Below are 15417 nucleotides of genomic sequence, written 5' to 3'. Positions count from 1 at the left end.
CCCACTTGTAATGACATAAAACTCTGTTTTAACGTCATATTTGAAGCACTCCCAAATTCACAACATTAGATTACAAATTTCATCTAACAAAGAAAATACTACGTGTTCAAACTTAGGGTCAGAGTCCACTTCATAGAATGACTGTGGGTGGTACTCTCACCACCTGACTTCGGTGGAGTGAGGTTTGCCTGACTTTTAAATGGCACGATGATCTGTTATTATGTACTCATTTTTAAATTACTTTATGCTAAATTGTTAAATATTCTATTATTTTTAATATAACATATTATATCAAATAGTTTATAAAGAAATAATTGAATTATTTTTAATTGGCATACATTAGTTTGACCTTTCGTTGCAACATTATTCTCAAAACTAGAAGTTTCGCCATTATTGAAACTTAAGACACATAGAAATTACTTATAAAAGGTAATTTTTGAAATTTTTAATTACATTGATGTAAACTTAGACATAATAATGTAAATAAAGTTGATTTAAACAAGTAATTTGCATTTTTATACATACAATAATAAATTATCATCATCATCATAATAGATACAGTATATTACTATTAAGAAATAATTTTACAATAATACATACGATGTTAAATTAGAATGGAATTTATAATAGGTTCTTAAACACACTTTTTACTTTTTGTGGGACTGAAATTATGACCCCCACAGATAACAACACTCAAATATAATGTCAAAAAGTTGCTGGTCCCATGGATAACATTATAATCAGGTTAAACTGTATATATAAGTTAAAAGCTATGAATACATAGATACAAGTTAATTTAACAGATATATAAATATCTGTTAAATTAACTTGTAATGCAGGGTATATAGTTTGTTATACCATGCATTACCCAGGTTTATACAAAAGAAATTTAAAACAAATTTATTAATTTAAGGAAAATACTGTTCTAAAAAATATCAGTCCTTACGAGTCTTTAGATGTAGCAACTTGACTTTAATAGGAGAAAAAAGTATTTTTCACAGTATAACTTGGAAATGTAAAGACATCACAAATAATATTGTCATTGTTAATTACCCTTTGTTTACATATGTCAAGTTATAAGAACAGGGTCATTTTTATGATAGTTCATGGTTATACATGAAACCTGACATTTTTGTGTAGTACAATTCATATTTCTTCTTTTTTATTTTTTTGGCACTTTAAATGTGTATCAGTACATGCTTAAAATTTACACTGTAAGTTAATAGCTAAAAGCTGCTAAGTGGATTTTATATTGAATGGATGATTGACACATAGCAGATAAACAAAAATCTTAATATCCTAATTTATACATATTATATATATAAATATATAGAACAAGTTAATTTAACAGACAGATATATATTTATATATATCTGTCTATATATATAAATATATATATATATCTGTTAAATTAATATGTTTTATTTAAATCTTTTATAAATATTTTAAAATGTTCTTAATTATATTACAACATTAATTAATATTATATAATATATTTTATTGTAATTTAATTATATTAAATTATAATAAAAGTATTACAAATAATAGATTTATACTCACTTTTAAATCTTGAACCTCTGTATAACATAACTAAAAAAAGATGAAGGAAGTAAAAAAAATTAGTTTTAATTACAAGACATTCATAGAAAAAGACAATTATCATTATTACTATTAATTCACTTAATCTATTTTTGATAAAAGCAATCCAATATAGTTTTAAATATGGAAAATAGTATTATTTATACAAATTGTTACTTTGAACATCAAAACATAAATGAAGAAAACTGAAAAAAACTTAAGCTATGTAGAAATTTTCTTACTTGTGCAATATTCATTAACTCTCTTCAAAACTCTTAACTATTTTTTTAGCATAAAACTAAATAAATCTTTAAATTGTATGAAATAATTATCTTTATATGTTTAGATAAGTATGATATACAATTGAACCTCTACAAAGTAAGGGCATATGTATAATGCATTTTGTTTTTACTTAATATACTGTATACTACTGAATACTATAGCTTTAATCCTATGTAAATTTTTTTGAGTTAGAAAAATAATAAATAAAAAAATGTTAAATACAGTATTAAAAAGACAGTAAACCATTTGGAAAGAGGAAAAAGAATCAAAGCATACAAATGCACAGTGAAACTTCACACTAACATTATCAAAACTGTAAAAAGCTGACAGATTGGCGACAGTAGCATCACCAATACTATAAACATTAACTTTATTTCATGCTATTGAAAGTATTTTAAAATTACAGATTTAGCAATAAAAACATGCAAGTTGCAGAAAATGTAAAAACATGAAATTTAATTGTTGTTCAATAAAAAACACTGAAATTTAATCTATGGGAAAATTTATATGTAAACTAACTGGAAAAAAATCTAGCAACAAGTTTTGTAACTTTCCCAGCTGTTATGAGTTTTTATTTAAAAAACAACTTTTACATTATTAAGCAAAAAATAAAATTGTATGTGGCACCATTTGTTATCAGATTCTGTTAAAAGTTTTTATATTTTTTAATTGTTGAAGAGAGGTGAAGCTAAGTGACGACTAACACTTGACTTCATGCATCCCTTGTCAACATCATAACTCTAGAATGAGTTGTCCAATCTTGATGAAATTTTCCAGGACGACTCATCATCACTCAAGGATGAACCATTTAAAATTTCAGCTCTCAAAAATGATCCATTTTTTTAGAACTGCAGATAGGGGTCAAAGCGAAGGTCGCATTTTTCTTCAGTATTAGAGGTCAAAATGAGTTGATTAAGGCTATGTCCTACATGCCTTAATCAACTCATTTTGCGTCCAGCGTCTATTTATCGAGCCTATTTATCCAGAGATGAACTTGATCAGTTCCAAATGGCAGTAGAATTATATCCAACAAACGAGCAAGTTAAACAAAGCAATGAAGACTACTTGCAGTCAACTGGGTGCCTTGTTGCTTACACAGCATCTGAAAAACTCCAGATATTGCCCTGCCTTCGTCCAAAGATGACTCAGCTCTTGGTCTCTCCAAGTATTTTAATCTCTCAGTTAATGCCAGAATCACGCTGAGAGTCAACTTATGGGTGCAAGGAGGTCTCATCAATGGTTCACTAGGAACTATACGTTACATTATATATGCTCCAAATGCTTGCCCTCCAGCTCTTCCTCTCTTTCTTTTAGTGGAATTCGATAGCTATAAGGGACCTTTCATCTATGGTAATCTGTTGCCAATAAACCCCATATCACGCTCTTCAAACAATGGCAGTATATTATCGTAATACTTTTATTATAATTTAATATAATAAATGTGATCTCGTAGACAGTTTCCCCTTACCTTAGCATACTCAATGACTATACATAAATCACAGGGATTAACTCTTCCAAAAATCAAAATAGATATAGGGGAAAAAGAGACAGCTATCGGTCTTACCTATGTTGCATTCAGCCAAGTGAAAAAAATAACTGACAGTATTTTTAAACAGTTACAATAAAGATTGCTACGAGTCAATCTGTAAGTCCAAGGCCCATAGTGATAGACAGAATTTTATGATACATTGGCATAGCAATTAATTAATGGCTTATTTTGATCTTATATTTGTACCTTTAAATGATACAATAAAAATCAAATATATTGTTGAGAACGAATGATTCTTTCTATCTTTTTTCCCTCACAATCTAGAAAATGAAGGTGCAAGCAGCCTCGCTCCGACTACACGCTGATACAGCATTACTTAACTAGTTACTATAAAATGGCAAAAAGCTTAATTTTGAGGGATGAGTTTTATGTAAAAAGTGTAAATGCTAATAATGAATAAAATCCTCATTATGTCCTACCCCCTCTCAAGATACATGACCCACCCTCTTGACCTTTTACCCCAAAAAGTTAATAGCATCAATGCCCATCATATGCAAACCACCATACCAAATTTCATTTCTTAATATATTTCACACATTTCCGTGGAAATTTTTTTGCTGTTTTTTGACTTTTTTGGATTCAGGAGGTCTCAAAACGTGGAGATTTGCAAAAAGACTCAGAGGGTCAAATCTGATACAATTCTACTATTTTCCCTTATATATAACAGCTGGGAAAAGTAAAATTGGGAGCAGAAAAATATGACAAATTATGGGAAAATGGTAATTCCAGAAACATATATACAGGAATCAACTGTATAATTGTTCTAATAATCTAATTAAAAAATTCATAAGCTATTCTAGATCTAATCTGCAACTCTAATTTTCATATCTATTACTCATTGTCTTGAAGAAGTAGATGGCTCCTTGTTCTTAGTCACTAAATAGTAGGTTCTTTAATCCTCTTATCTAATGAATAGTAAGTAAATTCTTTATAATAAAAGCTTTCTTATTTGTCAATTCAGTTAAATAGCTTCAATGCATTCCTTTATTTTATCAAATCTAATTTGTCTTTAACAGCTCTCAACATAGTCACAACTGATAGAAATCTAATGCATAATCTGAAATCTGTATCTTTTATAAATAGTCTAATAATAGAAGCTAAATATTTTCCTGTAACTAATAAAATTTTTGCTTTTTTCTATCACACTCTCACCTTAATGCTTTAGATATTCTATCCAAGAGGTTTAAGTATAATTTAATTAAATTTTCAATTACTTTCCTTGTAAAACAATGCAAAATTGCTATCCTTCTAATTCTATCAAATTCTTTTAGTTGTTTCTAAAGTGATGAATGCTTAATAGCTCTTTTTTAAACACTAATTTGGATTTTTAATAATGATTATAAATAATTTATTTATTTATATTCATTATTAAATATATTTAGAAACTTAAAATGACATCAAAAATAATGAATTAATAATTTTCATACCTCACTCAGAGTATTATCACTAAGTTGAACATTCCATTGACATGGTAGACGATATATTAAATAAGGATGTTGCTTCAAAACAGCATTAAATATATCCTAAAATATAAATGAATATGTTAGAGTATATATTAACAATACATATATAAAATTAAATTAAATCAATAAATTATGCATTACAGTAACAATGTAAGGAAAACTGTTATTCAAATACCATTGGGAATTTAATATTACTAATAAGTTCAGAGGACAGTAAGACAATTAATATTGTAGGAGAATTTTAAAAAGTATAAAATAGAGTAGTTAAATAAATAAGTCATCTGTTTCATCAAATAACTAATTTATGGAATGAATGCAAATCATAAAGCATCAATGAAGAATGTGGAAAACAGATGATTATGCATATAAAATACAAAAATAAATATATAATAAACTCCTTTAAAGGAGTAATATTTGTGGATAATAAAAAGAAAAATAAAGCTTTTTGTAATATTTAGAATTATTTTAGAGGTTGGATCAGTTAAAACTAGTTATTGGTTTGATAGATGGTTATTGGCACAGCACTATCAATATATCTTTACAATATCTACAGTGAAACCTGTGTAAACCAGAATCATACAGTATCAAACATTGTTTCCATTTTAAACAGGTTGTTTTTAATACAGAAAATTGTTGTGTTCCTAAGAATTTTTCCCATTTGGTCGGGTTTCCATTTCATTCAGGTTCTGTTTTGGACAGGTTTTACTGTATATCAATATCCAAACACCTGAAATATTGATACATTGAAGGACTCTCGATATCAAGCCTAATATTGATATCAAAATTTTGGTTTAGAACACCTCTAAAACTAGTCTCTAGTTTTATATCTCAAAATACGGCTTAAAAGACTAAAATGTTGGAATCTGGTCTGAAGGTGAGCTTTAGCTCAAAAGCACGGAGTTTATTCAGTAATATTCTTTATAAGCAGTTGATTATATATAAAACATGCATGCATTTCTGTATATGTATTTACATTCAACACTTTGTATATGCCTTAAGTATATTTTTAAAAAGTTTAATTTATTCATTACTTAAGTATAAAAAGTTTTGAATTTCTGAATATTCTTGTTAGAACTAATTAGCATTCTTGTGATGACAAACAGTTATTGAATATATTTTAACCACACCATCCTGTAAAATAACTTATTAATGAGACAATTTCTTATGTTAAAAATGATAATATATTGAAATAATTATTTTTACGGGAATATTTTGACAATTGTTTTAATACAATACAATTGTTTAAAAAAAATGTTCTTTGAAAAAAATCTTTAGAATCATTAGAATTCCACCTTCAAAATAGAAGAAAATAGACTATACTATAAAGTGAAAAAAGCTATATACCATACTTTAGACGGGGGAAAATATCAGCAGTGAACAAAACAAATAATGTTTTTCTTTCATAATATTGTTTATACATTCCTTTACTTCAGTTTAACACATTCAACCATGACTGATATTTAATTAAAACTTTTTTAGAAGATGGAATGACCTGTAAAAGATGAATATATGACACCTAAAATGTATTATCTGCTTCATCTTGTAAAATGGCAATTTTCAACTGGTGTGTCACAAAAATTTTTGAAGGTTTATTAAATAAATTATTTTCAAAAGAAGCCCAAAGAACAATAAATGTACATGTCAAAAATTAAAACTTCTTTAAATTGATTATATGAGTTTTTCATTGTTATAATAAATAAATGTATATGTAATGTAGTAAAAAATATATACTCATAAGCAAAATTATATGTGCATAACACCAGGTTATTTCATTTAAAATGAAAATTTTTTTTAAATGAAAAATTTATCCATAATTGTATATATAATCTAATATGTTTAGTTCAAATTATTTTAACTTGGAAATAGTGGGATGTGAGCAGGTTTATAAATGCAATTTTCATGCTACTTTTAAATGCAAATTAAGTCTTAGTGTTAATTGCTTTTCTTAGATCAGATATCTCATTAAATGTTCAATTATAATAAACTAAAAAATAAATAAGACTTAGAATTTTAACTATTATCCATTTATTAGAAATTTTAGTAAATGGCTTTGTGTTAATAAATAAATAATGAAAAATATAATCTTTCTTTTTACTCTTTTTTTAATCATTATAATTTAAGTGTGCCACAGAAACTTAATTATAGGTTCAAGTGTGCCATGACATGAAAAAAGTTGAAAAACACTGTTGTGAAACATTCTATTAGTTTTTTCCAAGTTGAACATTTGTAATTGTTATAATTATTATTAAATATGTGCAATGACATTAAAAAGTGTATTAATTTAATTTCATTAATTAAACAAGATTTTAAAATCACTTATATTAAGTTTAAAAATGCTAATGTTAACATATAGAAAACAAACAAAAAAAATTTAACCTGATCAGCTAACGATGTAGATAACATGCTAAAAAGTTCTTTTTCAGCAGTCATTCTCCATGTATGCATCCATCCTAATTCTCTTAACAATTGCAAGTGAAGAAGAATTACTCCAGTATTAAAACCTCGTCCCTATTAAATACAAAAAATGAGACTTAACTCTATATGTATTTATTTATATTTAGAAAAATCTATAAAATAATTGATATAATTTTAATTAAAGTAAAATTGATATCTTACTCAATAAAACAGTATTTAAATTCATATTTAAAAAAAATCATCAGTTTAAATCTTACCTAAAAGAAATATAAATTACAAATTTTAATTTGCACTTAAACTTATTATGTCCTACTGTTAAATAAATATCAAAAGTGAAAAAGGATATTGCTTTAAATGTAGATTAATAAAATTAATTAGAAGATATTAATCAAGATTGAAAATGAAAGTGTTAATTACAGTCCCACTTTAATTTAGAACTACTATTTGTGTTTCTGAAATTGGCACTAGATTAAGCATGGCACTAAACTGAGAAACTTCAAACAATAAGAATTATATATAGTAATCAGGTTACCTACAAGTTTGAGTTTGAATGTTTGATAATCATGTGATTTGGTTATGATGTACAATTAAATTTTAATAATTAAAATGGAAAAAATAATTTTTTCCATGATTCTCTATTTAATATTTACATGAAAATCCATTCACAAACAATCATTGGCACTTTACAAGAATCATGCTATTTACAAGGAATTACTGTTAAGTTTAGCTATGCTTTTATATTATACTCATTTATGATTAATTAATATATGAAAAGGAATTTCTTCATTCAAAATCAACTAGAATAAGAAAACAAAATATACATTAATAGAAAATTTAAACTGAAAATTTTCAGGCTGCTATCATTTAGCTATAAATTAACAGATAAACATATAATGACATAACAATTTTAAATAAAGCAATAATACTTACTAATGCTGGCCAAGGTCTATGATTTTTCCAAAGTTTCCCTAAATACCAATCACTTTGATTTTCAACAAGTCCAATTGCCTAGGGAAAAATTATTGCATGAATTGTATAAAAATAAATATTAAAATTAAATTATTTATTAATTTAAGCACAGATTTAAGCCTTTAAAACAAACCAATTGAAAAAAACATTTTAGATGCTAAAATATGATTTAAAAAAAACTTGAAAATTACGTTTTTGTAATTTGAACATTGTGGTATTTCTACAGTATACTGATTTAAAAAAATGCAAAATTTTTATTGCATTGCTGATTATAGACAATTTAGTTGAATTATTACAGTTACTAAAAACAGTTAAAAATGTCAATCATTGAAGAAGATTAATTAATGATAGAGTTTATATACAAAGAATTCACTGAATTTTATATAAATTAACAATTAGAAACTTAAACAAATTAATCATATTAATAGGGTCTGTTTTGTTAAGTTTAATGTTTGAAGTTTTTTACACTATACATTAAATGAAATAAGACAAATTCATACTTGTTTTGATGAAAATTTATGAAAAATTCTCCATAATTCAGCTACATCAGTTGCAAATGTTACATCAGTATCTAAGACAATTACCTGAAAAATAAAACACACTGAATTAAATTTAAGAATTTATATATAAGCATAACATGTAGTTGATGTATAAAGAATTCATAAAAATCCATTAAATTTCAAAGTAATAACAAACTAACTAGATGTCATTTTACTTTCAGATGCTGTAGTTCGTTACAGTAAATATAATTTGGAACTTTGTCTTTTATAAAAGTAATCCCAAAATAAAAGGAGATTTAATAAACCAGCAACAAGTTGCTCAACTTCCCTGGCAACATTTAAAATTTTGGTTGCATCATCTGTTATCATATTTTATTAAAAATTTTGTTATATTTTTAACTATTGTATAATGGCAGAAAGCTAAATTTTCAGGGATGAGTTTTATAAAAAAAATTGTAAATGTTAATAACAAGTAAAATCGTCATTAAGTCCGACTCTACTGGAGATAGACAAGACCCGTTATATCGCCACCCCTTGACCTTTAACCACCAAAATTTAATAGCATCAATCCCCTAATGAACAAACCTCCCTGCAAAATTACGGAAGTTTTCAATAAAAAGCACAAGAGTTATTAAATTTCAAACAGAGTGAATAAAATCATGCCCCTACACACGTACAAACCTACACAGAAATTATCCACAATTTCTTTTTGCATTTCTCAATGTTTCAAGGTATCCCAAGTCCAAAAATGTAAAAATCTCAGGGGTCACTTTTTGCTGGATTGCCATACTTTCCCCCTGTATAACAGCCAGAAAAGTAAAAAGTAGTAGAAATTATTTTAAAACATTTTGATAAAAATAAATTTAAATCAGGTATGCTAGAAAAAACTGGGAAAAGATTACTTTATATATATACATATTATAATTTTATTACAGTTTAAACAAAGACAATATTTAAAACAAATATTTGAAAACTTATTTATATGAAAATTTAACAAATTTAACTTATTGTCAACAGATAACAAAAATGAATAACAACCAACTGCAGCTAATAAATTAATTTTAATATATCTTATTTTATTTGATTCCATTTCATGATGATAATATGTTGAACATGTTTTCAGTTGTTTAAATTTCTTCTTCTTTTTAATATTGTAATAATACCATAAAATAGATACATTTTATATTCACTTATATGCTATGTTATCCATTTTTCTTTGAATTAATAATTATCAGACATGTATATATCAGTTATTAAATCATTATATAATTTAATAAATAAAAATGATTTTGAAAGAAAAATTATACAATATATTTTATCTGAAATGCTAAAAGTTATGAAGTAAGAGTAATTATTATTTAAAATATTTTTATTAAGGGATAAATATTAATACATATAACATAACTCCATTTAAACTGTCTTCAGTGTTCAATTATATATTTCACATCACTTTACAAAACATGCAGAGAGGATATATTCTAATGAAAAATAATTAATATAAGACCATTGTAATTTAAAATAATTCATAGCAAATTAATAGCAAAATACCTTTAAAGAGCAATAGGCACTCTTCTTTAAGAGTTAAAGGTTAAACTTAGATGCCTCATAATACATAAAATATATCTGTCTAAATGATCATTGACTAATAAGATGAGATCATGGCATAATTTCAAAAACACTGTTTGAAGAATCAAATGCTTGTGTAACTATTCCATACCAGAATTTTCTTAAACTGAAAACTCTGTCCTTGCTTTTGTTTGTGCATTCTTTTGCAGTTAAAAGTTTAATTAATTTTTACTTATTTGTCTCATCAATTCTATTTAATAAACATTGTTATTGTTCTCAAGAATGTCATCTACTAATTTTGCTGTAATATCTTTCCTGAGAGATTTAGGATTTTCAAATAATGTTCTTTCTATTCCATTTTGTTTTTTGTATGAACTTTGCTTCCACTCAAACATTTGATATCAGTGAATGAGTAAGCAATCAAATGAGGCCAATGTAACTTTTATTATATTAATAATCTATATATACATATAATTATAATGTAATTTTTTTTCAATTCTTTCTCTTCTAACAGTCATTATATTTGAATGATCAGTTTGAATTTGTAACAACAAATTATTTCAGAAAATTCATACTTCTTTTTTTTTCATATTATAGTGCATATTATAGCATTGAAAATCTGAACATGAAAAATCTAAATTTGACCATTGAAAAATCAATATTAATTTACATTTATATTTGAAAATCTGGACAAACTGAAAATCCAGATAGGCCCAGTCTCAATTAGCCCAGATTTTCAATAATTTATTGCACTTTGAATAATCATATTTTCCACAATAAAGCATAATATATTTTATTATTAAAATTTAAAGTAAAATATCAATGTAACTAGTATTTTATTTCCATATTTTGATTTTCTAACAAATAATAATCTAAGTTTAGCTTTCCTTTTGAAGAGAAAAATACATATTAAAAGTTTATACATTGAACTGTATAAAAGAATTAACATCTTTTAAACAATTTATTCTTTTATTGTAAGTAAGTCTTCTGAAACTGAACTCTACATAATTTGAAAACATTTTAATTTTTTAATATATGCCCTTTTTTGTAAAAAATATGAGTGATATTTCAATTACTAAGTATTTCATTTCATATTATGTCAATTTTATTATATTGTCATAAGTGAAGTTGCATACCGATGCAAGTTTTTAATTTGTGTTTTCATGTATTAATATTATAATAATTGATAATCTATTAAATTAAAGTGTCAATAAATTTATTATTATTAAATTTAAATAATAATTATCTGTATTGAGATTATATATTTATATCATCTAAAATATATATAAACAACAACTCATAACCCAATTTTAACTAATTAAGCCAAACTATCTTTCCAAAATTAATTTAATTAATAATTTCATCAAGATTATTTGGCTTAATCATTTAAATCATTTATAATCCTTAATTATTAATAATAATAATCAAGGATTATAATAATGTAAATTATATGCTACTTTTTAAAAAAATTTATACTTACTTTTTCAAGAAAATCTGGTAGAGCCTTGGGAAGAACCAGCTTCATTAGGCCATAAACACCAGAATAATGCTTATTTGGTATCCAAGAAACTTCATTTTGTAAATTATCTGCTAAATAGAAGCTTACTTCCACTAGAAAAATAAAAAAGAAAAATGTAAAATAAAATCTTTGAAATTCAGTAAGAATTGTAGTAAATGATAAATTTCTACTTGACAACACAATTTAAATTCTAGAAAATTTAAAATAAAAAATCTTCTAGCTTACAGACTATTGTAGAAAGAATATTTGTAAATTATTATTATTTATCATTTTATTTTTCTGATAGTTAAATGTATTTTTGAATTTTTGTTACACTTCAATTTGAATATAAAAATTTAAATTTTTAAAAATAAATTCATGAACGTGAAAAACATTTCAAATGTTTATTCCAAGAATGATTGACATTTGATACATTTATGCAAATAACTTTCTGAATTTGAATCAGCTGTTATTCAAATCTAGCCAAAAGATCTTTTACACGTTTGCAAGTATATAGAAAATTTTAATAAGTTTTAAATATTAAAAAAAAATATATATATATATATTACAAACCTCCAGGTACACCCCAGGTATTAAACAGTGTTTGTAGAATTAACTGAGCCACAGAATCAGAAATAAAATGAAAATGCAAAGGATTTTTCCTATAAAAAAGAATACTTTTAATAAGAGTCACAACTGAACGACTGGAATTGTAGCCTGCACAGACAATGGCTATATGTATAATTTCGCATTTTGGTACTTCTGGTTCTTGATTTAAGCAGAGAATTGATTTTTGATTAACTGTAGGATGTCTGTTTCCACTTTCAGATGCATTATCATCAGATTGCTGAGCTTCTGACATAATGTTAAGAAGATGTGTTTGAGACAAACTGTAATAAAAATTGCATATAGATAAATAACACAGATTATTAGAACAAGTATTAAAATATTTATTGCAATCACAAAAAATTATCGATATTTTTTAAATGAACAAGCTTTAGCCATGTTATTCTTTTAGAGAAAACTAAAAATGTAATTATTATTTACTTATTTAAATTGAATCATCCTAACAAATTTAATTAATACTAATATCAACTGCATAAAGTAAAATGAGTAGAAGATTGTAATTAAAAAAAATGAGAAGTCATAAAATAAAGTAATTTTTTCCCTATCAAGCTGTGTATACTTAAATATTCTGCTTAAATAATTTATTTATTAAACTTAAGTAAAATTTGATTTTGTTGATCATATTAATATATTAAACAATTAAAATTCTTAATATGAAATAAACAAAATTATTTAATATATGTTGTTATACATTTTTTTGGAATAGATTGCTATGTTTTAATATAAATTTTTCATAGAATAAATTTAGAAAATTACAATAAAAAGTAATTATTATATTTGTTATTTCATTAAAGTAGGGAAAAAGTCCATTTTAGTATAAAAAATGAACACTCAATATCTATTCAAACAATAATCAATCTACTCCAAAAAATGTTAATTTAAAAATAGTATATGTAAGTGAAGACAATCAAAATCCATTTAGAATTTGAAAATGAAAGTAGTTTGACTGCAAAATATGTTTTGAACAAATTATTTATAAATTATTCTTTTTCAGTTATCTTAATTAAAAGGATACAAAATCATGCACATTGTTAGTGATATAAAAATAAATAGCATTACAGTAATATTTTTTGTGAAAAATGATAAAATAAAAATTTATCTACAGTATTGTAGCATTAAATGAATGCATTATCATAATTGGTTTAAGCTAATATGTACTTCAGACTATAAATTATTAAAAAAAAAAGTAATATTTTTTTCTTTAGCAAATTTAAGCTTTTTTATCTTAAAGAAAAAGTCTTTCTTTAAGATAAAAAAGACTTCCACTAAAACATTTTATTAACAAATACAGGGTGATTTTTAATTCAGGCAAAACTTTAAACTTTAATAACTTTTCAATTAAATGAGATAAAAAAGAAGTTCAAAAAGCATATTATACAGAATTTATTGCCATTTAATGAATTAGGATTTCAAAATGACCACCTTTGCTCACAATAATGGTTTTTAACTGATTTTTGAAACATTCAATAACGGTAATAAAGGTCTTTATTGGAATCACCATTATTTCTTTTTTATTTGTGTCTATCAACACCAACAGTTTGTAGGAGCATTGTGATATACTCTGTCTTTAAGATAACCCCATGAAAAGAAACCACATTTGTTTAAGTTGGGGCTATAAGGCAACTACTCCACACCACCTCCAGCATATTTTTCATAATCTAATCCAATTACACACTTCTCAAATATACTATAAAGGCTTTAGAACACTTGCTTCGCGTGATGGGGCCTTGAATAAACCAATCACGTTATTTTGGGATAAAACTTCTTTTCCAATAATTCAACATATGCAGCAGAAGTAATGTTCTTTTTGAAGACAAATGGTCCAATAACTCTGTTAGTACTGATAGCATACCAATTGAAAAATTAGAATTTTGATGATAATTCTTTACAATAAACTTGTTGTTCTAAAGTGAATGTTACCATTTTAAAAATGACTGTCAACATTAATCAATCGACAACAAAAATGTAAATATTGTACTATATAGTACTTTTTGAATTTTATTTCTCTCTCATTCAGTTGAAAAGTTTTGTGTGAATTATTGCCCTGTATGTAATAAAAATTTAAAATGCATAACTATATGTATGTAGAATTAGAAACATTTTCCTTTAATAAAAGGAAAGACAGAAGATAAAATAAAACTTTTAGAGAAGATTTCATTATGTTAATGTCTATATTATTTTGTATTGTTTTAACCTGAATTTTTACTCAATTAAAAAATAAAAATAGTAATAATAATCATAATAAAAAGAAAGAAAACAGCATTGAATAATTATTATTTCACATCTAAAAACCGTTTTTATATAAAAATAAAATTTATATATTATGTACATACAAAAAATCAAATTGCAATTTTAAAAATTTGCTCTTTTTTAAAATAAAAAATAATACATTCATACTTTTAATTATGATATTTACTTAAATAATACTTTTATTTAAATAGCACATCACATATTTAAAATTAGCAAATAAAATTTGACACAGTTTTACTTTAATTTTATATTTAAGTATTAAGGTAAGATTAAAAAAAAAAAATTTATACAACAACCTAAGCTGTCGACGCAATAACTGATTTTGTTCCTCAACTTCTCGAACACGTTCTGCTAATTTTGCCTCTCTACGTGTGAAGCCCAAGAAATTACCAGATGCAATATCTAAAAGTTTAAAAGTTAAAAGATTTTAATAAAATTTTGTAAATAATGCTTAAAATATTATATATATGACACATATTCAAAACAGTCATTTTTACAAAAGGAACTTCAAATAAAACAAATTTTTGCAGATTAGGCAAGAATTTCCATTTTATGTGAAATCCATTTTATACAGTAGAGTCCCAGAAACTTGACTCTCAACAACTCGACATTCTGTAAAGAACTGTTCAGTGGTAAAACTTGTCAAGTCATCCAAAAAAGAAACATTTAATCTAATTTTTATCTTTATAACTTAACATTAGGATCAAATAAGTCATCATT

At 24.8% G+C, this 15417-nt stretch overlaps 1 protein-coding gene across 1 annotated transcript in view; it reads right to left on the bottom strand.

The window, feature by feature from the left end:
* The window catches only part of LOC136989323 (xylosyl- and glucuronyltransferase LARGE1-like), a 76329-nt gene that overhangs the window by 16922 nt on the left and 43990 nt on the right, over positions 1–15417 (bottom strand). Inside the window, exons 5-12 of the mRNA XM_067287447.1 lie at positions 14994–15099; positions 12394–12710; positions 11803–11933; positions 8757–8840; positions 8218–8295; positions 7249–7380; positions 4837–4932; positions 1561–1590 (exon numbers count right to left, since the gene is read on the bottom strand). Of these exons, the coding sequence (XP_067143548.1) occupies positions 1561–1590; positions 4837–4932; positions 7249–7380; positions 8218–8295; positions 8757–8840; positions 11803–11933; positions 12394–12710; positions 14994–15099 (974 nt within the window). The remainder of the gene's footprint in view (positions 1–1560; positions 1591–4836; positions 4933–7248; positions 7381–8217; positions 8296–8756; positions 8841–11802; positions 11934–12393; positions 12711–14993; positions 15100–15417) is intronic.

Source organism: Centruroides vittatus, unplaced genomic scaffold (genome assembly GCF_030686945.1).
Source record: "Centruroides vittatus isolate TY-2023 unplaced genomic scaffold, ASM3068694v2 scaffold_464, whole genome shotgun sequence".
NCBI lineage: Eukaryota > Metazoa > Arthropoda > Arachnida > Scorpiones > Buthidae > Centruroides > Centruroides vittatus.
The sequence above is the reverse complement of the archived record's forward strand: the minus strand, read 5'-3'. Positions and strand labels throughout refer to the sequence as shown.